Below are 25,309 nucleotides of genomic sequence, written 5' to 3'. Positions count from 1 at the left end.
CCAAGGGCCCAGCACTGCAGCGGGGTGAAGGGATGATGGCCACTTAGACCAGATTACACCTCACTGGGGACCCTGCTCAGGCTAGGATAACCCAACACCTAAGTGATGGATTTCTGTGGGTGCTGGATGCCGTCACCTCTCCTGGATGCAGTTTTGCTGCTGCCATCGCTCTGAGCTGGCATTTCCAAATCTGAGTGTAAACCACAATTCGTGCCCAGCCTTCTTGCCTTAGTAAATATCAAGATTCACTGTCATCCATGGAAACTGCTGACTTGACCCTCACTTCTGTCAGTATTTATTCTTTTAGGTCACCGTATCTAACATCCACCTCAGCAGAGGCCAGTATTTCAGAAATGGGGAAAAGAAGTCACAATGGAGAGCCAAGCCCAGAGCTGAACCTCACTGTCAGCACAGGTGAGTTGTCTGTGCAGACACATACACGCTTCTCCCAGCAAACAGAGAACCTTCTGCATGCAGGGAAACAGATGGAGGGTTTTCCAGGCTCTGCTACACAGCTTTCTGTAGTTTCTTTTAGAGGATAACACATGAAACCAGTAAACCTTTAACAAACTTCCCTGCTGCATGAGGAGCCCAAGTGCTCCGAGTCTCAGGAAGCTGATGGAGGACCCTGGGCCTCACGAATGTGCAGACAGACCATCACAGACCTGCGGAGCCACCATCCCACTTGGCTCCATAGGATCTGCTGGCCCCCACGAAGCCCTGCCAGCGGCTGAAATGTGAACCCACCAGAGGATGGGTGCTTCATGTCCTCAGAGGGGCAGGGACAGTGACCCAGGTGGGAGCCTGGCTGCCATGGGCACTGCCAGCACTGGCTGCTCGGCAAAGCCATCGTGAGCTTGCAAATTCCTTATTAGCTTCCCATGTGAGACAATCACCCAGGGGCCAGATGCTGAAGCCCTTTCTTTTCTCTTCTCTTTATTCAGTCCAGTCTCCACTGCAGTCATTGAAGCATTGGCCTAAATACAAGTGAAGGACTTCAGGATTTGGCCCAGTAATAAAAACTTCCTTCCTTTGTCTACTGCTCACTCCACATGATCCTGCTGCCTCCCAGCCTCCTCCTGGCCACGTCTCCAGAGGCTGGGGCCGTTGGTTGTTTTGGTTGATGCTGCTCTTTCGTTTTACCCTCCACCAGTCCATGCCTGTCCCCTCGTGGAGCTGCAAGCTGCGGTGGAGAGAGCCAGGGCAGTCAGTGAGGAAGAGGATGGATCATGGGGTGAAATGCAACCTGGTAGAGGCACAGTGCTGGTCCTGGGGACACGCAGATGTGTGGACACCATACAGGCTGGAAGCAGTCTCAGCCTTCACCTCCCCAAAGAAATTCCTTCAGCACCTCTTTAAGGATGGGATGGGGTGCCTCTAAAAGAGCTTTCCTCCCTCACACTGACTGTAGAGCAAGTGCCTTAGGCTGTACACTGAAGTTTTATGTGATGGGACTGCGTGAGATGACTCCTGCCCAGGAAGGTATATCAGGAAGTTAACTCATCTCTCTGCAATGGCAACTATGCATCATGCTAGGAAGTGATGCCATAAGAAATAAATATAATTTCAAACAACTGGCAGTATGAATCTTGCTGCTTTCTTCTCCCCAGAGTAGCCAGGAGGATGCAAAGCCCTGTTATCTCCTCTGGGTACCTACCTCATCCCTAGCACATCTGAAACGTGCACTGGGGTTCAGGGCAGGAGGCAGGAGTCCCTGCTTCCTTCCCATGTCTACCAGCCTTGCACACACCTGTGGCACCGACAGAGCAATAAATAACCACAAATGGACTGATACAGCAATTCCCTCCACGTGGATCTCCTCTGCTGCTTGATGATGGAAAGCAAAAAAAAGGAATTTGAAGTTGGCTGAAATGAGAAGCATTTAGTCCTGGTGCACCAGCATAGTCTGAGGACCTAAACCTCAATCCTGCAACTCAGGATGCTCAGGTAGGTGACCTGGTCATATAATGGATTGCTCAGAGAGCGCAGAAACTGCTCCTGTGAGTTCCTACTGAGATTTGAGGTCTTGGAGGAAGATGCTCAGCTAAAACTGAAACGGCCAGACACAGACCTTGGAGCATCCAGCTCCCAGGGAGCACAACGCTCTCTGAGCAGCAGAGGGCTGGTGACCTCAGGGTTCCAGGCTGTAGCCTCACAGGTCTGTGTGAGCCCTGTGCCACCATGCCCTGCATCCCAAGTGATGCCAACCTGTGCATTGCATGGGCTGAGACTCCAAGGTCCAGTCCAGCAGCAAGAGCTGCCTTGCTCAGGGCTTGCTCTTTAAAAAATGCAGTCTTGCTGTACATTCTGCCCTTTTTAAATACATTAATTGCCATGGAAACAATGCTCTTGGTATGGGAGCAGCCTGGTGGCCTCTACAGTTGCAAGATAAAAATCAATGGATACACTGAAATACAGGCTGTATTTCAGGACCTTTTGTGGTTTTTGAGGCTGGTCACCATGGGCACATAGTAGAGAGTGGCTTAGACGCTAACAAGATGCCAGCTTCTGTGGAGAGAAAGCTGGGGACAATAAAACATGCAGTAACATCTTCTTTGCAGTGTTTATCTGCTCGGTCAGAGCACTCTTGTATGGGAGCCAGTCCCGATACTGTAGTACTCCTGGCGCTGGTCATCATTCCCAGCTCCCGCTGAAGCAACCCAGCCTTGGCTGCCCTTCACATCCTCATTGTCAGTGAATGGAAAGAAAGCCTCACCTGGTCTCAGACATCATCAGGGTGGCTTTGCTCCACGCCTTCCCTCTTCCCATCCATGTCCCTTTCACCAGCTCAGATGCCTTACCAAAAAAGAAGTGCCAATGTGATATATATTCACCATCACTTCTTGGCCTTGAGAATCTTTTAAATAGCCCTGAGGGGGTCAGTACACAAACCATCACAGAAGGAAGGGCTGTGAGTGCCCTTCCCTCCCTACCCACAGACACCCCCAAAATCCCGGAGCAAAGGGCAGCCCCAGCTACCCGCCTTCTCCCCTCCAGTGAGGAGGAACGCTGCGCTGCTCCCTGCCGTGCCGCCCATCATAAAGGGGTCCCTGAGCTGTTATCAGGCAGTGACAGTTTCCGCCATCAGATTCCTCCTGTCCGTCAGGAAAGCTAAATAAGGAACGTCGTTCAGGCGGCTGCAGGAAGAGGGGAAACGCAGGGACATCCGGCCCAGCTGCCAATTTTTCCTTTCCCATGAACCACCACTGACCTCCGCCAAGGGAGAACCTGGACACCCAGCCTGGCATCGGCACCGCTCCTCTTCGATTAACCCTTCCCAAGGGGATGCCCTGGCTCCTGGAGCCTGCCCGGGCGGGTGGCCTCACCATGCTGTGCGGTGTGGCCATGGTGGGATGCTGGATGGGTGCTGGGATGGGATGCTGCACGGGTGCTGCATCACCAGCGCTCACACCGCAGATCAAGGTGGGTGGACTCGGCACGCTGGCTAGCATTTTCCAACTGGAGCTATGGCCAGGAGAAGGCTTAACCCCTCCAATGTCTGCACACAGGTGGGTGGTTGCGTCTTGCATGGCACCAGTGGGTCCCAAAAGCATTATTGAGGTATTCAGTTCACTTTCCTCTATGCATGCACTGAGACCAGAAGCAGGGTTGAGCTTATTCTCTTGCCTATCCCTCTGGAACTAAACTGGGGTTTTCCAGGCTCTACCAGGACTTGTAACCAACCCTGTCCTGATTGCTGCAGACAGGTAAAATCACATCTCATCTTCCTCTCTGCTCACCCCAGGGCTCTGCCCATCAGTAAGAGGGACCAGGACAACCTGCAATCCACAGAGCCCTTTCTCATGGTCCTTCCTGGGGACTGCCCTGGCGTACCTGCTGCCTTTCACTGCACAGAAGCAGAGCAGGGGAGCAGCAGCAGTGCTCAAAGTCAGGGAGACCACAGCACTTGCCTTTCCCCATCACCTGTGGTGTTGTGTTCTCTGCGTGCTCATGTTCTCTGTGTGTTCTCTGTGTGTTCTCTGTGTGTTCTCTGTGTGTTCTCTGTGTGTTCTCTGTGTGTTCTCTGTGTGTTCTCTGTGTGTTCTCTCTGTGTTCTCTCTGTGTTCTCTCTGTGTTCTCTCTGTGTTCTCTCTGTGTTCTCTCTGTGTTCTCTCTGTGTTCTCTCTGTGTTCTCTCTGTGTTCTCTCTGTGTTCTCTCTGTGTTCTCTCTGTGTTCTCTCTGTGTTCTCTCTGTGTTCTCTCTGTGTTCTCTCTGTGTTCTCTCTGTGTTCTCTCTGTGTTCCTCCAGTTTGGAGTCTCTTCCTGACCCCCTAAACCGATCCTCCCTCATTAGCATGTGACATCCATCCCATGGCACCTCCAGGCTTGGCCTGCAAAACCTGCCTTGGAGATCCTCGCCCTGGAAGGAGGGGGGTCAGAAACGCAGCAAGAAAAACAGTTCACACGTGGGGGCAGTTGCAAGGTGAAATACAAGTCACCGGCTCAGACCTGGTTCTGCTACCTCAGCAGGGAAACGACTCCAGGAGAGACTCCCTGCTTAATATCCTCAGCTTATAAAACTCAGTGGGAGTTTCAGCACCGGCTGCCGCGGGGCCAGGTTTTCACCCTCCTCCTGTTGAACTTGTACCTAGAGATGCAGTGATTCGCCCGCAGCTCGTGCCTCCTCGCCCACTTGACCGCAGGCCATCTCCACTTCCACTATTCTGGATTAACAATGAGGCACCACAGATGGGCAATAATACTGTGTACCAAAACCAGCTTGGCTGGAGAGAAAAAAGCCCCCCTGGGATCCCTCTAACCCTCTCTTTTAACAACATGAAACAAGAAACAAAGATCTGGGACAGCCAGAGGCAATAAAACCCCTGGAATTAATTTAGCCAGGCACTAGATGCCAGTGCAGCTGCAGCGGTATTTCTTTTCCTAATGAAGGACACAAGACAATTCCAGCCCTGGCCCCGGCCAAGGCTCAGCAGACACTGGGATGCACTGGGCAGTTACAGTCCCCCCATAGCACCCAGCTGGTGTGGGACCCTCTGGGACTGTGCCTGGCTCCCTGCTGCCCCTCACCCTGGTGGAAATCTGCAGGAGGTACCTGCATAGGGGAAGTCAAGGTGAAGCACAGCACTGGCACCTCTGGCTCACACCCTGGGTGGGCAAGGGGGCTTTTGGCTTTAACCAACCACCTGGGGGCTTTTTCCTGGCAAAACCATGTATTTTCCATGCATGACCCCAGGCAAACATCTGACACCCTAAGTCCCCTTGGCGACAAGCTCCACAACAAGCCACTGGCCCCCAGTGCGCTCCGCATCCTCCCAGCACAGGGACACACCAGGAGCAGCCTTCTCCAGGCGAGCAGGGGTTGTGCAGCCCTGCGTCGCAATGCCCGGCCCGTCTTTCCCAGCGGAAGAGCCCTGTGACGTTTCGTCATTCCTCACACGGAAACCACCACAACCACTGCTGCTGCACTCCAGCTCCCCACCCTGCATGGGCAGCGCAGCAGGGTCCGGCCGTCGCGGGGCTTTCTGCTGCTCCCCGCACCTACAGGACCCCTCCAGGCCCCTCAGTACTTCAGGCTTATTGCAGCTTCTCCTCACCAATGGGTATAAATATACAGCCCCACAAAATGGGGGTGAGGGGGTCGCCCCCGGCTTGTCCCCATTGTCTGGGGCTGTTCCAGGCCAGCATGCTGAACACAAAGACACCATGTTCATTTGGAGATGCCTGTGCTGGATCAGCTTGAGGGGTTGGGGAGAAGGTGGGTGAGATGGGTGCTATCTCCAGGGCTCACATTGCTTCCCAAAGCTGCTGAGAGATGGGCAGACCTGGGTGCCCATCAAAAGCCCCCTCCTGCTCTACAAAGCAGCCTCCTGAGCACTGCGGATGCCCTGTGCATCATTGGGAAACCGCTGCCTGGCCATGCTGCCGTTCCCGTGGGATCCTGCTCTCCCTTTCCCTCCCCAGGAACTGCCCTGGGACACTGGGAACAGCCTGTTCCCTCCCTGCCGGCTGGGAGCACCTGCTCTTCCCACGCCAGCCCTGGAAAACCCCACATCAACATGGGGCCAAGAGACACCCCAGGGACTGTGATCCTGTGTGGAGCGAGCCATGGGAGAAGGGCAGCGGAGGGAGGTGGGATATGCTGGAGGAAGCCCCTTCCCACCCTGCCTGCGTGGCTGGGGACGTGGTGCTGCTGGGGGAGCATCACCCCAACCTGACGTCAAACTGAGCTCAGCAGCAAACTGTTTGTGCAGGCAGTGAGCCGCGGGCTGCGTGCCCCGGCCTGATCCCAGGCCAGTAGATACAGCCCATTCATCCAAAACCATTCCTAAGCAGACAGCGGGGCACAAGGGCCATGGCTGCCCTCTCCCTGGGGACCAAGGGCTGCATCCCTTCCGTTACCCACCTCCTCCTCGGAGGCCCTGGCTCTGCTTCATCACTAACAATGAACCGGGTTAAGCCAGAGCGGGGTTTGCTGTGCACTCGTGGTGGGTGTTGCTGAAATGGGCCATGTTTATTACTTGCAATAAAGCAACTGCTTCAAATCCCAGCTGCAAAGGAAAATGTTGCTGCTGGCACGGTCAGTGCGGGGCTGTCGGAGCACCCAGTCGGGAAGGTCTGTGTGACCTTAAAGGAGGGCAGGCAGCAGCAGGCAACGTAATCGGCTCAGGTCCTACACAAGCACAGGCCCTTCCTTCACGCTGAGGGCACATGCTCTTGAGAGCAGCAAGCCAGAGCCCACCATGGGATTATTTGGCAGTGGAGTGGTCAGCACAGCTCTGCAGTGAGCACACGCTCCCAGTTCCACTCCATCCTTGAAGCACTGTGGAGCTGGGATGTAGGGAGAGACTGTGGGCTCTTACACATAGCCCATTTAGCCAGGTACCAGGGTGGAGGAACAAGCAGGATGAAGGGCCAGAACAGAGTTATCACAATGCTGAGATGAATATTTCACCCTTCCCAGGTGGAACAGCCTCACACCCCATCCCTGCTTCCAAGGCAAGCAAATATTGTCACCAGCTGACATTACAGCTAACGAGGAATTTGTGTGTCCTTTATGCACTGACAAATTGGTCTTAGGTAGAACAGAAGAAGAAGCAAATCCCCAGGGTACGATACACTGGTTCAGCTCCACATCTCTCGTCGTCATTGCACTGATCAGGCAATGCCGGAGAGCTTCAAAGCTCTGTGCTGAGGAGGCCCCACACATCACGCAGCCGCGCTGGCCAGAGCCTCCCCGGCACCCAGCCCCGCACCTCCGGGAGATGAAAGAACCTGAGAGCAGCTAAGCGATGCTTTACAAATTGCTAACAAGAGAGCTTTGAGCAGCAGCAGCTCCTGACACGATGCCACCAGCAGCAGGTCCCTTCCTCCCCTGCCTCACAGAGCTCCCCCAAGCTCCAGCAGCTCAGTGGGTCCTTCAGCCTGGTGGCACCAGAGCCATCAGCAGCATTTTGGGCAGAGCAGGTTGACGGTGCTGCCGGTGATGGTGTCCATGCCGCATCTCTGCGGCTGGACCTGCAGCCCTCCCGTGAGCTCACTTCAATGATGGCAGCAAATGCCACCAGTGACAGTGAATCACCGAGCTGAGGCTACAGAGAATTCTATTTCTGCTCCCCAAATTCACCTCCCCACATCATAAGCTTCCAGCATCACCAACTTTCTGTCCATCTTGCTCTGATACAGGCAGCTAATGCTCTACCTGTGTGAGCAGGAGCTTCCCCAAGGGGAAGCTGGTGCCCCATCTCTGCTGCTCCGGCAGCACCCACCCAGCTCTGCTCTGCCCCACGGTCTCTGCTCTCTGGACAGGCACTGCAGCCCCATCTCTGCCGCGGTCCCACATCCACATGACCCAAGCTGTGGCCAGAGAACTCGACTCACTGCCCAACAGCCTTTCACCCCAGAAGCGCTACGGGAAGAAAAAGCGTTTCACCAGGATCTGCTCCGGGTGACTTCCCAGGTGGAGCAGAGTGGCCACTGACCACTGGTAGAGGCAGCCTGGACGGCATCGCATGGACAGCCACCTCCTCGCACCCTCCTCCCCAACACACTGCCCGGGGCTCACGAATTAATGACCCCGCGCATGAAAACCAAATACTCAGCGCATGGAGCCGGCCTCCAGCCTCCCCTCCCGGCCCGCCGCGGAGAAACCCCTCCTGCGGGAGTCCCATGCGGCTTCCCCCTGCTCGCAGCGAGCGGCACGGGCACGGCGAGTGCTCCCCACCGGTCACCCCGCGACCCGCAGGGACGGCAGCAGCGTCCTCACGTCCCGTCCCGTCCCATCCTCTCTCTGCGGGGACGCGGTCACAGCCGTCGGGGACACCCGGGCGGGCACCACCGCCCGTCTCCGCCGGAGCTGAGGGACCCCGAGGCGGGCGGTGCCGGTCCCCGTCGGGGCTGGGAGACGCCGGGACACGTAGCGCTGGATCCCGGCACATCCCCGTCCGGGATGTGGGAGCCGCGACAGGCAGCGCCGGGTCCCCTCCCTTCCAGCGCGCCCGCAGGTGCGGGGCGGGCGGCAGAGCTGGCAGCCCGCAGCCCCGGTCCGGTCCGGTCCGGTCGGTCCGGGCAGAGCAGAGCCCCGCGGCGCTCACCTGCCTCCGAGACAATGCCGAGCCAGAGCCAGAGGGGCAGCGTGCAAACTCTCTTCATCTCCGGGGCCGCGGGCAGGTCCGTGCGGGGCGATGCGGAGCGGTGCGGAGCGCCCCGCGCCCGAGCTCTGCTCCCGCCGCGCCCCAGCTGCGGCGACGCGCGGCGGCGGGCGGGGAGCACCGGGGCCGTTTCCTTTTCCTCTGCCCGCCCGGGCCGCCCGCTCGCCCTCCACCGAGCCCGCGGGGCGCCGGGCGGGCGGTGGGGCGGGACGGGGCGGGGCGGGAGGGCGGGGGCGCGGGGGGGAGGGCGCACCTGCGGCACCGGGCACCGGCACCGGTGGTGGCTGCAGCCCCGCACATCGGGGTGCAGGCGGCCCTGCACCTGTGAGCACGGGTGAGCATCCATCCATCCATCCATCCATCCATCCATCCATCCATCCATCCATCCATCCATCCATCCATCCATCCCCTGGGACTGGGTGCATGGGTGAGCATCCATCCATCCATCCATCCATCCATCCATCCATCCATCCATCCATCCATCCATCCATCCATCCATCCATCCCCTGGGACTGGGTGCATGGGTGAGCATCCATCCATCCATCCATCCATCCATCCATCCATCCATCCATCCATCCATCCATCCATCCATCCATCCATCCATCCCCTGGGACTGGGTGCATGGGTGAGCATCCATCCATCCATCCCCTGCAGCTGGGTACATGGGTGAGCATCCATCCATCCCCTGGGACTGGGTGCATGGGTGAGCATCCATCCACCCCCTGCAGCTGGCTGCATGGGTGAGCATCATCCCCCTGCAGCTGGGTACAAGCATGTCCTGAACCTGTGTGCATGGCTGTGCATTGCCTTTGCCCCATGTACGCATAAGCCCCCCAATACCTGTATGTATATTCATGCCACCGTATGCCTTGCATGCCTGTATGCACCCCTGTACATCCCACTCATACCTCTGTGTCTTTCTTGTGTGCATCTGTATGCACACCCCAACCTCTCATCCCAGAAGGAATGCACACAAGCACCCTCTCACACTACTGTGCACACCCCTCATGTGAACACACACATCTCATCTACTTGCACACACACCTTCGTGCCTGCATGCACCCCAAAGCCCACAGATCGTGCCTATATCCAGACACCCTCCTGCACTCGTCCTGCACCCCTAGGTGCACACAAAGATGCTCTGTGTGCACACACTTGCACCCCTACTCCTTTGGCATGCACTACGGGCCCCACTCATGCTGTCTCTCCAAGGGCACTGCCAGCAGCATGGGGCAGCTGTATTCCCCCCCAGCATCATTACATGGGGCACACACCCCCTGCTCTGGCAGGTCTGCACCAAACCCCATGCACACGACCATGGCGTTGGCAGCAGAATGGGGCAGCTCCACGGGTGGCAGTGGCTCCACCTCGGTGTGAACTCACTGCGAATGTGCTGTGATGGCAGAGCTTTGGGAATGCGGTGGCACAGCGGGCACAGCCCTGGCCAGCTGCCTGTGCACCCAACGAGTGCTGAGTGCATGGATTAACACAGCCCCACGCTGCACCCTGGAGGGTTGTTAATTATACACGCTCGCAGACAGCGAAGAAAGAGCCTGAATGAGAACCATGTTCCCGTGGCTCTGAAAAGGCATGAAAACTTCTCGTGCGCTCTGCTCTCCTTGCCAAAGCCAAGGAAGAAATCACCCCATCCCTCTCCCAGAGCTCTCGGAAGGGCTCCAAACCACAGAGTTTGTTTTACCTGACTCCCTCCAGCCCTCTTACTGAGTTTTTAACCCTGAGAGCGCCGACTGCATCGCTCTCACTGCAGGGTGATGAGCTGAGATTTTGGAATCAGACCCCTTCCCGGTGCTGGGGGCTCTGATCAGAGATGAAGCCATGGAGCTTCCTCTCACTGCAGCATCCCCATGCTGAGGACCACTGTGAGCATCAGGGGGCATCGTGCACCTGAGAGGTGAGCAGCGAGGTGGTGAGGTGTGGGCAGTGGTGGAGGGATGGATCACATCACACTGCTGAGATGCTGGACAAAGCAGTCAGATGACTGCCTGGAAAAGCCGAGAGTGAGAACAGTGGAGGCTCTGCCCTGGGTTCGGAGGGAGTGGGATCCCCTGGCAGCCCCCAAATCAAGCGATTTTAGCATCCTGCATCCGTTGCAGCGCAAATGGGGCACCGTGCAGGCAGTGGTGGCCAGGACCAGCCCGTCCATGCTGCCATCTAACGGCAGGACAGCGGGGAGGGCTCGCCCGTGACGACGGGGAATTTTCCATCACAAACACAGGGTGACTGTGGGACCGGTAGGACCTTTCCATTGTTGCCGCCCTGGGAAACAAAAGGATCTTATTTTAAAACCTTGAGCCCCTTCCAGCACGTGGGGAGGACCCGAGGAAGCAGAGGCTTCCCCAAAGCGCAGGATAAAGACACATAGAGCAGGGAGCTGGACGCTGCCCAGCCCCAGGGACAGCAATGGGAAAAGCAGATGGGTGGCTCTGAGGACACCCAGAGACAAGACGACAGGGTAACCTGCAAGGAGAAGACAGCCTGGTCCTGGGGGCAGATGGCAAGAGCCAGCTTGGGATGTGCACAATCCAGATGCTGGAGCAGAGAGGGGAGCTTCGCCTCCCTGGTGCCCACTGCCCCATCCCCATCCCCATCCCCTCCTGCCTGAACCCAGAGCCAGGCTCAGCCGGTCACTGCATCCACACCACGCCTAGAGTTTCTGCTGTGGTTTATCAGTGAAATGCACTCTTCAGACAGCATTTAACAGCAGGCAGCGTTTCCTCACCAGGCTAAATCGCACGTACGGCACCTCAGAGCAGTGTTCTCCCTGCACACAGGAGCTGCTGTACGTGCCGCACAGCAGAGGGGCTCTGCCTGCTCCAGGCACCTGCCTGCAGGGCCAGGCAAGGATGTTATACCCTGAAATGCAGCTCTGCCTTGGAGCAGCACGCCACAGCCACCACAGACGGCCCGGCAGGAGGAGGAGGAAGGACGTGCTTCTTGGAGAGCCTGCTCAGCCCAGGGATGTGGGACAAGCAGGTTTCGCTGCTCTCCAGCTCTGCTTTGGCAAGGGGAAGGTGTAGGAGGTGGCAGCGATGGCACTGGCACACGCTGCAGTGAGCAGCTCGCAGCCCGTGCCGCCACGCCGGCCCACGCGGCACGCAGCAGCGGGAGCCGGGTGTGCTCATTGCCTGCCCGTGCCTGTGGATCGGCTCCTGCTCCCGCTGCAGATCCCGCCTGCTGCTGCTCAGATTCACCTGCCTGCAGTTTCAGGTCAGTCGGGATGGGTTTCAGCTCCCTGCTGAGATCAAACCAGCATCACCTTCCCACAGAGGCTCCCAGGCCTTGCTGGGATGATAGCCCCGCTCACAGCAGCATTTCCAAGCCAACAGCTCTTTCTTCTCCACTCTTATCTCAGCTGAGACTGGGGACAGGGAGATGATGATGCAGGAGCTGGGAGAGGAGGTGGAATGCAGCCCAGGGGCTTAGCACAGGAGCAGAAACCCCTGACACCCCTTCCACATCCAACCCCCAAGCAGGGCTGCACAGAGCAGCAGCTTCCCAATAACAGAGTCCCCTCTGCACCCACCTCCACCCCACACTGCAGAGCCCTGGGCACAGGAGGGCACATCTGTCTGCATCTTGTATGGGTCATCCTCCCCTCTGGCTGAGAACAAAGTCACCTCCTGCCCCAGGACAGGCATTAAGCAACCACAGAACTACAGCAGATCCCACCCCTGGCACACTGCAGTGGTGCTGCACACGATGGGGAAATGCCCCTTGTGGTACCATGGGAAGACAGAGCCCCTGCCCCATCCCCACTGGGAACCAGTGAAGAACATCCTTTGATAAGTGCCCTTCCCGCAGTGCAGAAAGTGGAGCCTCTGCAGAAGAGGCATTTGCAGGCTCCAGCCAGCACCAGTGGGTGCACAGGCCTGGGGTAGCTCTTCCTCTGCTTTGACCCTGGAATGGACTTGAGTGGGATAAACACAATGATTCAAGCACTCCATCCTCACTCGCACCAGCAAAGCTCAGGCCCAACCCAGCACCTCAAGTCAACTCCACAGACTCATAAGCAAGGTGCAGACATTGCCAGCACCCCCAGGCACTAACTGCAGCAGCCAAATCCACTCAACTTGTGCTGCAGGTGGATGGAGCCTGGGCTGGAGCAGGGGCCAAGGAGCTGGTCTGCACCCCCAGGCTATACAGCCCAGTGCAGTAGATCCCCCCCCAGCATGCAAGTCCCGAGATACAGGGGTCTTTTTAATGAGCTTTAATAGTGACTGAGTGGAAGGGAGTGAAAGGCAGAGGAATGGAAGGAGGAGAATGGAGTGAAGGGAAGAGAGGGAAGTGGAGGTGAAGCAGCATCACAGTCCCAGGTGGCAGTGGGTCTCCACACCGTGCACTGAGCTCCCTCTGCCGCCAGCCTGCAGCCATTCCCCACGAAGCCCTTTGAGCAGAGGAAGCCAGTGGCTGGGATCCAAGAGTTCAGTGTCCAAAGGCACTCGATGGTGTCCCAGGACTGCTGCCCTCCTCCACAGGGTTTACACGTGGGAGGCATGGAGCAACAGGAGGTGCAAGCAGCCTGTGGCTGTGGTTACTGTTCAATGCTCAGGCGTGGAAGGCTGTCCTTCAAGGGGTGCCACTGCAGCACCCACAGCCCATGGCACAAAGAAGAGAGGGCAGACAGAAGCTGGGAAAAAAAACCTCATCCCTCTCCTTCCTCCAAAACTGAAACCAGCCTCTCCAACACCCACATGTGCAGACTGGCCTCCTGTCCTGGGGAGCATCCAGACAGCAGGAACAAGGAGCCAGGCTTGTGTCCCCAAAGCTCCTCCTTGTTCCTCACAGGGACAGGTGGCAGAGGCGCATGGGCTCCATGTTGTCCTTCCCATCGCTGAAGCAGGTGCTGAAGAAGGGGCAGTATCTGTCTGCAGAGACCTGGTGGAAGGTGAAGAGGTGGGACATGTCCCCAGCGTCGAAGAAGGTCACGGTGCCCTCCCGGCAGTCCAGGAAGACCCCCACCTTGCGGGGAGGTCGGCGGGGAGTCAGGCGCACCCAGGGGGTGGTTGTGGCCCAGTACTCGGTCCTGTTCCGCAGGCGCAGTGTCCAGTAGCCATTCTCCGGGCACAGCTTGACCTTTGCTGCCCGGTCCACGGCCTCGGCGGCCACCCCCAGGTCCCACTTGGTTTTGCTGCCCACCCAGACCTCCCAGTAGTGCCGGCCACTGTCAAAGGTCTGCGAGCTCAGGACGTTGACACACTGGCGGAAGCGCCGGGGGTTGACGGGCACAGGCAGGGCTTTACTCCTCTCTGTCACTGCTGTCAGGTCTCTGGAGAAGACCAGGTTGGGGTGGGCTGACTCAGGGTCGAAGGTGAGGGGGGCAGGAGCTGTGGAGACAGCCACCATGGCATTTTACCGGCTGCATATTCCCTCTACAGAGCATCCCCACCATCCAGCTCATCCATCCCTCACACTGATCCACTCACCAGGACTGATGGAGCGCAGCATCTGTCTCCAGAAGATGTACTGCAAGGGACCGCTGCAGCTGTCCTTGTAGTGCTCCAGGTCAAAAGCAGGCTGGGTCTCAACACGCACTGAAGGCCTGCGGCAGAGAGAGCAGCAGTCAAACCTCTGCCCAGAAAGGGAGGGAACAGGGACATGCTCCCCTGTGGCAGTTCTAGCCCTTAACTACTCACAGCCTCAGACAAACCTGAACCTCAGGGTAAGTTCTGCAGCCCCGTGAGCTGGAAGAAGGTAACAAAGGGTGGGGAGAAGCCAAAGCACCCAAAGACTGTGGCACAGCCTTGCTCCTGCCTGCAGCATGCATTGCTCTTGCACCCATTCCAAACCAGCACAGTCAGCCATCCTGACACACATGCTCCCTGAGAAGAACATCCAACACACGCTGGGGATCAGCCCCCAGCTTGCACAACACCAGCAGCTGATGCTTTAAATGCTTGAGATAAGATCCATCCCCCATGTGGTCCCAGCCAGGGACAGAGATAAGATCCTGAAAAGGGAATCAGCTGCTTTCACACCAGACACATACCTGATATCCAGGCTCTCCACCTGCAGTGAGAAGCAGAGAGAATTAGCAGTCACTGTCTGTAATTCATGTACCTGCACAAATAAGCTCCTTGTCCTGCCTCGGGCTGTCACACAGCACAGAGAGGAAACCAACCTATTATGACCCTCATCCTGGGGGAAACTGCCTGGGCACCGGGGCCAAGGCAATTTCACATGGGTAACAGAGAAGAAGTAAGGTTCCCGAGACCCACCACATCCGAGAGATCACTATATCCCTTGTGGCTGAAGCCTTCAGACTCCAGGGAATTAGGCAAATAATCTGGCGGGATGCCAGCAAGATCTACTTCCAGGTACAGCCTATTTCTGTCATTTAGGACACTCCCCATCCCATAGTTGGAACATCTCTCATTCTCCTGCCAGTGTCAGCCAAGGACACTCACCTCCAGTAACGACACTTCTTCCATCTTGCTCAGGGTGTGCTCTATGCGCTCAATATCCCTCTGCAGCACTGATATCCCCTCCTCCAGCCCATGCATGTCCCTGTGCAGCTGAGCCAGCGACTGCGCTTTCTTCTGAGCCAGCTCTGCCAGCACAGCTCTCTCCTCTTCCTCCAGGATCTGATGAAGGCAGGCAAACTCTGCCCGGATGTTGAAGTTCAGCTCCCCAGACACCTTCTGAGAAGGAAAAGGCAGATGAGTCTGGGCGCTAAAACACACAAGCGGGTGCACAGGATGCTCAGGTGTTACGCTGCTTACAGAATCCTGGAATTACAGTCTCAGACATACCCACAACTTTTGGATGGAGGATAGCACACAAGGCTGCAGAGCCAAAGGGAAGAAACAAATCAAGCCAAAAACAATCAACGAAAACAAAACTCCACCAATGGCTTGGTCACTTTAACTAGAAATCCTTGCACACAGCCACAGTGGGCACCCACAGTCCTCTCCCACAACAGCAGGCTTTTGTGCAAGACTGGAGCTCTTTGCTTTCCTGGAGCTGCAGACTCAACTGTTCAGGTTGGTTAGGATTTATTTCACATCACACCAGGCTCCAGGCAGAGCTGGCTGACACTGGCAACTTGTTCTTTTTCTCTGCTGCCTCCATCTCCCAGGGCTGCTGTCTGTATGGAGGTGGGGAAGCTGCACAGACTAATCTCTGTAGATAAGGCTGATAAATCCCATTCAGCTCTTTCAGAGGTCACTTTTTACCCGTTGTTTGGTCAGCCAGCCAGCCTTGTGCTTGCTCTGCCTTCCTGCCTGTTTACAAGAGACAGCCAATGACTATTTTCCAAATCTTCATGCTTTTAAGCTCTCAGTGCAACCTTAACCCTCATTATTTTCTCAGGGAGTGCTTCCTGAAATGCAAATCCCTTTCTACCAGCAGGAAACCCATCTCCCCCAGACTGTATCTGAAGCTCCACCAGCCCGCACAACACCCCAGCCTCCCTTTGCTCCAGCAGGTGCTTGTGCTGACACACCAGAACCTCAGAGGATGTGCATGGCCTCCCTGTTCATGTCAGCAATTTGCTCCTGTACTCTTGAAACATCTCCTAGTCAGCTCTTCCACTGCAACTGGACATCAGCCACATGTGCTTGTTTGCTAATACTTCACTAATGTCAGAGGTCTATTCCAAATCTGGCAGTGGGATAAAAGTAATGAAACAGTGCAGGCAGACAGATCAGAGACTCCAGTTAGAGGACAGCCTCCCATCAGTTTTATCTCACCTCTGAGCTACTTAAATTTTCCTTAAACTCTCCTTCCTTGGCTTTTCATACTTTTATGCCACTAGAGAAGGAAGTGCAGACAGCCTGCAGCTGTCCTTGCTTCATTGATCAGTGACAAGTAGGTGCTTCTCAAGCCCATAGAGAGCACTCAGGCTCCTCACATCATCTCAGAGCTTTGCAGTGAATCCAAACACAGTCCTTTTAACAAGGCCACTGCTCTTTGCAGTGCCAGCATTGTCACTGACCCAGCTCCTTTGGCTTTGCTGCCACCTCTTCAGACACGCAATAGGATTTTAGAGCTTCCAAGAATTAACCCTCTCCCAAAGCGGCAGCACTGCGAGGCCAGAAGAGACTGCTCAGCTGACAGCTCCCATCACTCACCCCATCCAGGCTCTGCTTAATGCTGCTGCCCAAAGCCTCCACTGAACATTCAGTAGCAATGGGCTTTGGCCTACATGCAGGGGAGCTTGTTCAGATCCCTACAGAAGTTATCCACCTAGATTTTTACAGGAAACTGAGCAAAATCCCAGCTGAAGTGATACACAGATCCTCTATGAACATTAACCCAGGGGCTGTACAAAAAGCAGCTATCACAGGGCATTACCATCAGGCCACAGATATCTTCCTGTGTCACACGCTTCCTCTGCAAGAAGTTTTCCATCTCCTTCTGACGAGCTTGCAAAGCATTTTCCAGGTGCTTCTGCAGGAATAAGTTAAAGAAGGTGAGGAGTCCACTCACTACTCTGCTGTGATTCAGGCGCAATCCTAAGTCTTGAGGCCAGCATTACAGGGAGGCTGCAATTATAAAGACAGTAAGGAGAAGAAAGCACCTGATGCACAGGCTTGAGAACTATGTATGTGTGTATGCAACAAAATAGATTTATTTTTAATAAATAACATTATTTATTACCACCCCAGGCTGGAAACTCCAGCCTGGGATATCTGTTTGCTGAAAGTTTAAACTCTGTGTGCTGTGAACTGACCTGTGCAGGGACTGACCCCTCAAGCAGTGCACGCAGCCCTCACCCCCAGCTGCGTGGTCCCTATGTGAGAAACGAGGCTGCGACGGAAGTCAGGCACAGCAGTGAGGGAACAAATGCAAGAGAAGAAGCATCCAGAGGACAGAGAGCTGGAAGGAAACAAGGAGAGGGAAGGAATCAGGAAGAGACATAGATGTCACTGCACTCAGGGCAGGCGAGGCATGCATGGGGCTCCCTTGCTGGGGAACTGGCTGCAGGAGGAGAGAGTAACAGGCTTATGGTGGCCCCATAGGGCTCATGTGGTACCTGTCCCTTCTCCCCTAGCTGGGCAGATGCCACTCACCCGCATCCTGTGCTGGTGCTCCACAGAGCCGCAGCGCCGCACCTTCTCCACCAGCCCCGACAGCAGGTAGTGGGTGCGGAAAGTGCGGCTGGGGAACTCGCGGCGGCACTGGGGGCAGGAGGGGACGCGGGTGCCTCTCGCCCAGTAGCACTGGATGCAGGTCTTGCAGAAGTGGTGCATGCAGTCCAGCATGACGGGCTCGCTGAAGAGCTCGCAGCAGATGGCACATGTCAGCTCCTCCCGCAGGCTCCTGTCCTGGCTCCTGCCGGCCATCCCTGCTGGCACACAGGTCCCGCCGTCAGTTTGCATCATCCCCAAACCCCCTTCCCTCGGGGCTAGGGAGGACTTCGCCTCTCCTCATTGCTGGGTGCTCTAGGACAGGGTTTGATCACCAGATTTGCCCAGCTGCTGCCCTGGGTGTATCCAGCCCTGGAAAGCCCCAAGCGGTGGGAATTCCGGAGACTCCCCGGCACGGGGGCAGGCCCTTTGCCGAACAACTCTGTTTCCTATTACTTCAGCAAAGCCACCCCCAGGGTCCCACAGCTCCGGCCTCTGTGTCCCGACACGGCCCCAGGGAAGGCGTCACCAGGCCCTGGTCCTACTTCAGGGCCCGGTGGTGCCTGTGCTGCAGCCACCCCGCTATGAGGGGGCGCAGTCCCGGCCCCGGGCTGTAGAGAGCCCGCGGCACCTCCGGGCCCCGGTCTTGAAGTGCGGCGGCCGGGCCTTGAGATGCGAGACCCGGCCTGAACCGCGACTCCCCGCTCCCATGGTCAGCCCCGGGCACCCACCGTGCTCACGGACCTCAGGGCTTCGATCCCCACCGCAACCTCCAACGCCGAGCCGAGCCGAGCCGAGCCGAGCCGAGCCGAGCCGAGCCGAGCCGAGCCGAGCCGAGCCGCCCGCAGCCGCCACAAGGGCAACCTCAGCCACACCCCGCTCATGGACTGACGCCCTCCCTGACCAATCGCCGTGGGACTCACGGCCCGCCCCTGCGCTCATTGGATGAGAGCTGCGCGGGGGTGGGAGTGGGGCTTCTGCATGTGATGCGGTCACATGGGCGCGCGGGAGCAGGCGGAGGGTGGGTGTTGCGCTGGTGCCCTGTACTGCGTCTGCTGCATGGCATGCACTGCCCTGCCTCTGCACGGCGGTGCATTGCGTGATATTGCATTGCATTGCTCTCATTGCACTGCCCCTGCACTGCCCTGCTGCTGCATTCAGCAATGAGAGCATAGAAATGGGCAACGAAAAACCCGTCCTCTCTGTTCCCTGGCTTCCCTTCTCCAGGGGTCAGAAGCTTGCAGGACCTGAGCCAGCTCTACAGGTCCCAGCAGCTTGAAGTAGCAGCTCTGACCAAAGTCTTGGGGTCACTGGGGGACAAGGTTTTGCTCTGTAATCACAAGGGCTGCAGGTTTGTCAGCAGGGAAAAGGAGGAAGGGTTTCATCCTTGTGCGGTCATCTGACGGTGGGACCTGAGATGTTGTGGGAAGTGGCAAACAGTGGTGGACATGTGAGAAAAATCACAAGAGCTTTCAGTACTGGAAATAATGGGAACAAGCACGAATTGCACAGACTGTCTGTCTCCTAACCGCTGTTAGCATCTGAGCATCCCCAACAGGGTGATGTGCAGGGCATTGTCCATCTCCTGCCTTCCTCTTCCTGCTGCTGCTTCTCTATGTTTTCTCACCATTAGAGCAATGCAATTAAGGTTCCACCCATCTTTTGCTTGTCTGAGGGATTTTCCCAGGCTTTCTGTTGCACTCTGTGTGCTTGCCCATTGGCACGTGGCCACAGCAGCCCTGCTTGCAGGCATCAGCCTCTCCCTTGTCTCTACCAGCCCTTTGGGGTCACACACTCAGCCACAGCTCTGTGCTGATATTTGGGTTTGGAGCATCACTGACTACATAAGGAGCAATTTGTCCTGGGGGATGCTGCCCATGGGCACAAAGGAGTGATGAGCTGAAGCTCCTTGTTGCTCACCATTGCAATGCAGAGCCCTGGCTTAGGCAGCTCTGGGGGCTTTCCCTGGGGGCTGGGGGTGCCCCCAGGGAAAATCCTGAGCTCCGGGAAGTGCCATGGACAAGGAGGGAGGATGTGGGCTGCTGTGAAAGTGCTTTGAGGCCTCTGGGTGGGTCAAACAAGTGGCATCCGTAGACACCAACAAGGTCAGGCCATGCCCAAATATGCTGCCAGCCCCGATGCAGTTATTCTGGGGGCTCTGGACCCCTTATTGGGGAGAGCTGGACACTGGGGGACAAGAATCACTCCCCACTCCCTGGGCAGGAATTGTCTCCAACAGGCTGAGCCTGCTCCCATTGCTGCCTTTCTCTCCTCTCCACTACACACCTCAGTGGGGCCCCTGTGGGAACGTCACTAGCTGGTGACACCAGGACCTAGGAGATGACACAGGGAACCGGGGATGACTGAACAGCCTCTGCTTAGCTGTGATTTAAAGCAGCAACACCTCACTCCCCACATTTATGGAGTTTCATGTAAGCTGGATTTCAATATGTGGATGGGCCAGGGCTTGCTGGGAGCAGAGACTGCTGCCAGCCCAGTGTGGCTAACACCTGTGCAGCAGAAGAGGGGCTGGCATTCCATGGCATCCTCCCGGCACAAGCCAGCATTCCCTGAGAAATAGCTGGCTTTGAACTCTCGGAGTTTGGATGGGAACTGAACCATCTCCTTTTGTAAGGGAAGTGGATTCATCAGCCATGTCCAGCCTCTAATCTCCTTGCTTCACCTTTGTTTCTACAGGAGGAATAACAGACTGTGCACAGACACAGACAGACGCATGCACAAACCTGCAGGCAAAAACACCCAGCGTGGGGCATGCAGCCTGGGGTGAGCCAGGGTGCTACTCCCTGACCTGTTGTAGCTTGCAGCACCAAGGTCCATTATTTGTGCAGCTCTGCATAGAGGTAAAAGCATCAGTAATTGCTTTTCAGCGGAGATCTGGAATGTGCTGTGGAAGGTTATGTTCCCACAGCAGCCTGAGCCATCAGTGCTGGGTGATGTCCCCGTGAATGAGCATCTGTGCTGTGTTTAGAGAGCTCATCCCTCCCTGTGGGGCTGGTTGCAGAGCCCAGGGAGGTGATAGCCCCCAGCCTGCACCTCCATGCACCCCGGGGCAGCTGCAGGCCTGTTGTTTGGAGGAGGTGAGTCCCTGTAGCCAAATAAATGAAGCTTCACCCTTAAAGAGCAGAATTTGGGATAGCTCAGGTGATGTTGAGCTCCCCTGTTAGCCCCAGCTGGAACCTGGTCCTGGGCACGTTGTGCAGTGTGAGCAGCAGGAGCATCCCCCTGCTGTGGCACTGGGATGGGGCTGTGCCAGTGGATACCCTGAGGGCTGCAGGATGCTGTTCTCTCATGGGAGCAATGCTCTGCACCAGCTGAGTACTGTGGGACACCTCACAGCACTCAAGGGAGTCCTGAACCCCTGATTTGGTTTGATTTTCCCAAATTACTCCCCTTGCTGCTGACAGGACTGATTGCCCGTGTACCATTGCTCAGCTCCAACTTTGTAGGTTTGAGAGGCAAATGCAGGTTTTGGAGCCAAAGGAGGAGTGGTGCCATTTTACCATGTTCTGCACTAATCCATCAATCCCAGGAGAAACTGCTAATGCAGGCAGGGATGTCCTCGTCACGGCCATTTCACTTGCTGGGACATCAGCTACAAGGTCTGAAGCTAACAGTGAGTGGCAGTCACTTCCCAATGAACACATCTCCCATCTGTGGATTGAAAACACACACACCCCAGCGTCCCTGGGTCTCGGATTCTTGTTCAAGTGCTCCTGGCATCTCCTTCCTTTCAGCACTCGCTTCAGTTGGCAGTGTAATGTTTTTCTTTCTTTTTTTAGCATATTTCTCTCGGGAGGCTCCAAGCTCTGGGCTGGGACCTGAGAACGCTGTTTGGAGAGCCTGATTATGCACTGGGGAGATGAATGATAATGTGGATCGGGAAGGATCTAGCTGAAAGCTCATGGATTGGGTCCAAACCCCTTTGCAGTTCTCCGCTCCATGCACCAAACATGTATTCTTGGAGATGGGTGTCAAAGGCACTGTTTGGCTTCAGAGAAGGAGGGGGATGATGCTGGACCCACTGCACTTCCCACTTCATCTGCAGTATTGGTCCCTTGTGTCAAGGGACTCTCCAAACGTGGGCAAGAAAGCTCAAGAGGGCTTTAGAGGCTTTGGATTTTGTTTCCCCATTTCACTTTGGTTTGAGTACAAATACACACCGAGGACTTTGATCCCTCTGGATCACACTCTGCTTGAGCACTGCCTGGCTGTGGGACAGGGCAGGGGGAAGAGGGGTGAATTGGGGCAAGCCCCAATGGGGAGATGCTGGGCAGACCCTCAGCAGTAACTCCCGTGCTAGCTGGTCTGTGCCCCTCTGCACCCACAGCCTGTCCCCTGCAGAGTGGAAACCTGGAGGCAGGGATCCTCCAGCCACAGACACTGGGGTGAGGTGGTGGTTTTGGTGTGTCTGTAAGGGAACAAAGAGCAGCAGCATGTGGCAGTTCCCAGCTCAGCTGCCTGCTGGGGTTTGACAGCCCACATGTGGGAGTTTGTTTTACAGTTGAAAGACTCAGTCCTATCCTATGTTCTTACCCTGGGACCTGTCAGTGGTCCTTGGTTCCACATCTCAGACACTGAGCTGAATTAAATCTGTTCTCTTCCATGTGCTCATCCAGACAAGCCCCAGAGGAATGACCCTCTGGGGCTGAGCCTGGAGCCAGCCCTTCCCACTGCCCAAAGCATCCCTGGCCAGGAGGGAGTGTGGTGCTGCTGGTCCAGGAGAGATCCTCAGACTCTTGGCTGCACCACAGGAGGCTCTGCTTCAGTGGGCTCCTGCCAGCTCTCTCCTGCCCTGAGACCAGGAGAGAGGAAGAAATGGAAAGGGAAAGCAGCAATTGGGAAGAAAAAAGAGAAAGAAGAAAGGATGAGGTGAATCAAGGTAACGGCTGCATCACCGTTAATGAATATTATGCATCCCTCCATGACCTCAGCTGCAGAAACATGGTTTAAAGACTTTGGTTAGAAAAGCGAGCAGGAAATGAAGCAATGCTCCAAGATAAGATATCTTTGGATAAATAGCTGGAGGAGGAGGGTGACCCAAGGCTAGGCCATTATTTGGCAGATTTTTTTTCCCAGGCCCAGATGACACTGCTGCTTTGCTGAAGCCAAAGCCTTGTGCTCTGAAGGCATCCAACTGGCCCCAAGTACCCCATGAACTGGCACCCATGGTCCAGAGAAGAGCCAGATGGAGATGGTGAGCGGTGTTGAGCAAGTTCAAACCATCCCAAACATGCCATAAAAGGACCTAGGTCAAGTAAGGCTAGTTGTCTGAAGGCTTGGGTCATTTTGTCCTTTGTGTGTCCAGAAGCTCATGGAGAAGGCTTGGGGACCAGCGTGGAAATATCCATCTCCTACTACATGGAGGGAGGGAGTTTGCACCATGGGACTGGGGTGCTTCTGAGCCCTTGGATGCTGTATGGCTCTGGGGGCACTGGGGCTGTGGTTTAACCTATAACCCACTGGTGATGGCATGTAGGAAACAGGTCCTAGAACAGGCACAGGAGGATGAATTCTGCTTAACCATGGCTTTCATTTTTCCAAGGATACTCAAACAGCTGAGTTCTCAGGGACTGGACTCGTACGGCTGGTGGGCGTCTCATCTCAGTCTCCCTCCCCAGGACTCCCTGTGTAAACCATCATGAGCTGTCTGACACACCGAGATGTAAGATTCCCCACACCGCCCCTGCGGGCAGCCAGGAATCCACCATGTTTGCATTCCACCGGCATCCTCCCCACACCCAGGCGCCAAATCCAGGAGATGTGTGCAAATATTAACATTTCTGGCTGCCACTTGTTTGCCTGTTTATTCTGAGCTATTCATGAAACCCCTCTGATATTCCACACACAGCACAGGGCTTGGCCAAAACAGCTTTGTCCTCTCAGCCTTCCCCCTCATGGGTCATGCTTCAGCTCCCCAAACAGCCCATTACCTGGTCCCTGGGCAGAGATGCCCCATAACACTCTTCTGCACTTGGATGCCTGGCTCATGATAAGGCTGCTGAGCACTCACAGACGTGTGGAGCTGCCTCTGTAGAGCCTGAAGCATGGGGGTTGTTTTTAGCTTCTTTGAGGTTCCTCACCTCAGCTGTGTACAGCAGGGATGTGGCAAAGGCCTTCATGAGCTCACCCTACAGAAATGGGCTGGGCAGACTTGGCTGCTCAAGGTGCTTAAGTCTTTTGTTGCTTAGCATCTGTATTCCACAGTCAAAACATAGTAGCCATGAAATCACATCACACCGCCAAATTTGCTTTCCCCTGACTGTTTGCTCTATTCATTACTTGCATTAAAGATGGCCACAGAGCTCAGGTTCTAGGAATACCATACAAATCTGACCGGTTCCCAGCATCTGCACTGGTGAGGCTGTGGTGATGCTTGGTCAGGCAGCTCACCGCCACGCAGCCCTGTGCTGGAGCTGCCCCAAACAGCCCTGGGGCCAGGGCTGCTGTGGGATGCAGCCAGGCTGAAGCCAAGGCCAGAGGCAGGTGATGGCCTTCAAGAGGCTGTGTCTTCTGCTCCTGGTTCTGACAGCACAGTAAGCGCCAAGAGTGATGATCTTACCCTGAGGAAGAACTGATCTCTTTCAGAGCCCTGCTCTTTGCTTCCCATTCAAAGTTCACAGGGTGATTTATCTGTAATAGGAGCTAGGCAGGCTCCTGTCCCCTCCTTTCCAGGGGAATGAGCAGGGGCACTGCCTTGCCCAGGACAGCTATCAAAACAGGGAATAACCCATCTGGAGACATGGCGCTGGGGCCCCTGCTGCCTTTTCCCTTTCTCCAGTGACCAGAGCAGGCTGTACTCCTCCCCTTCACTCTGACAATAATGATGCACACTGCTCTGGTCCTTACATCAGGATGTTATGGGAAGCTATCCATCTTCTGCCCAGGGTGAATGTCACCCTGAAGAACATGGTTTTCCCTGTGGGAAGCTGAGCACCACATGCTGCAGCATTTGAAAGTCCTGAGTGCTCACAGAGGTAATGCTGTGCAAAGCCCTATTTCTCCTGGCATCTTAAATACCTTTAATGCCTGGGGAGAAATAAGTCTCTTCTCCCTCCAGCATGAAATGACTTTCGAAGTGGATTTACGGGCTCCAGACTCACCTCCCTTATGTCTGATCCTAGCTCTTCAGTGAAGGCAGAGTGGAAACACTGCTCATCGAATAATAAATTGCAGGCACACGCTTCCCATAGCAGTTGTTTGGAAAGTGTCCCACACGCCTTGTGCCAGATTTGCTGGCCAGGGAAGCTCAGTGGTATTAGCATGTTCCAGTTAATTAGGGTTGTGAGCCGTCCTTTTCATCACTTGAAGAGCTGAAAGAAGGACAAACTCAGAGCACTGCCTTTATAAGGCTTTGTGCTCTCCAGCTTGGCTTGTGTGTGCACTGTGTGTACCCTGGGAATGCTGCTCTGTCTCCTGGGGTCTCAGTGTCAGACCTCTCAGTGTCAGACAGTGGCTTCTGAGTCACGTTTTCTAGGGAACACGGAGCCAGATGGATTCCCAGCCAAGCCTCTGGGTTTGTATCAGGAGTGGATCGGACCCTCCTGCCCTGGTGTGGAAGGCCACCAGCAGCACTGGTGTGCACTGACACTG

At 55.9% G+C, this 25,309-nt stretch overlaps 2 protein-coding genes across 5 annotated transcripts in view; both read right to left on the bottom strand.

Annotated features, from left to right (window-relative positions):
- Window positions 1-8,765, bottom strand: part of FLT4 (fms related receptor tyrosine kinase 4) — a 56,489-nt gene extending 47,724 nt beyond the window's left edge. For all 4 annotated transcript variants that reach the window (XM_061456906.1, XM_061456907.1, XM_061456909.1 and 1 more), the window contains exon 1: window positions 8,553-8,765. In XM_061456906.1, coding sequence (XP_061312890.1) covers window positions 8,553-8,610 — 58 coding nt within the window. In that variant the 5' untranslated portion in view covers window positions 8,611-8,765. The remainder of the gene's footprint in view (window positions 1-8,552) is intronic.
- A 4,138-nt stretch (window positions 8,766-12,903) lies between these two features.
- Window positions 12,904-18,022, bottom strand: LOC133271104 (zinc-binding protein A33-like). The gene is made up of 6 exons (XM_061456905.1): window positions 17,642-18,022; window positions 16,923-17,018; window positions 15,035-15,268; window positions 14,617-14,636; window positions 14,054-14,169; window positions 12,904-13,954 (listed from the first exon to the last, which is right to left on the bottom strand). Exons 1-6 carry the CDS (start codon window positions 17,951-17,953, stop codon window positions 13,410-13,412), a joined length of 1,323 nt encoding a protein of 440 aa, XP_061312889.1. The 5' UTR covers window positions 17,954-18,022; the 3' UTR covers window positions 12,904-13,409.
- Window positions 18,023-25,309: the final 7,287 nt, after the last annotated feature.

Source organism: Pezoporus flaviventris, unplaced genomic scaffold (genome assembly GCF_033815535.1).
Source record: "Pezoporus flaviventris isolate CSIRO_AGI_PZ_B2104156 unplaced genomic scaffold, CSIRO_AGI_Pfla_v1 ptg000023l, whole genome shotgun sequence".
NCBI classification, from domain to species: Eukaryota; Metazoa; Chordata; class Aves; order Psittaciformes; family Psittacidae; genus Pezoporus; species Pezoporus flaviventris.
Note: the sequence above shows the minus strand (reverse complement) of the source record. Positions and strands in the feature narration are given on the sequence as shown.

Excerpts from the sequence above, each read along its gene's own strand:
- LOC133271104 (XM_061456905.1), bottom strand. The coding sequence starts at position 17,953 with ATGATGCAAACTGACGGCGGGACCTGTGTGCCAGCAGGGATGGCCGGC. Across the intron at positions 14,170-14,616 it reads GTGGAGAGCCTGGATATCAG|GCCTTCAGTGCGTGTTGAGA; the intron begins GTATGTGTCTGG and ends TCTCTGCCGCAG. Across the intron at positions 13,955-14,053 it reads GCTGCGCTCCATCAGTCCTG|CTCCTGCCCCCCTCACCTTC; the intron begins GTGAGTGGATCA and ends CTGTCTCCACAG.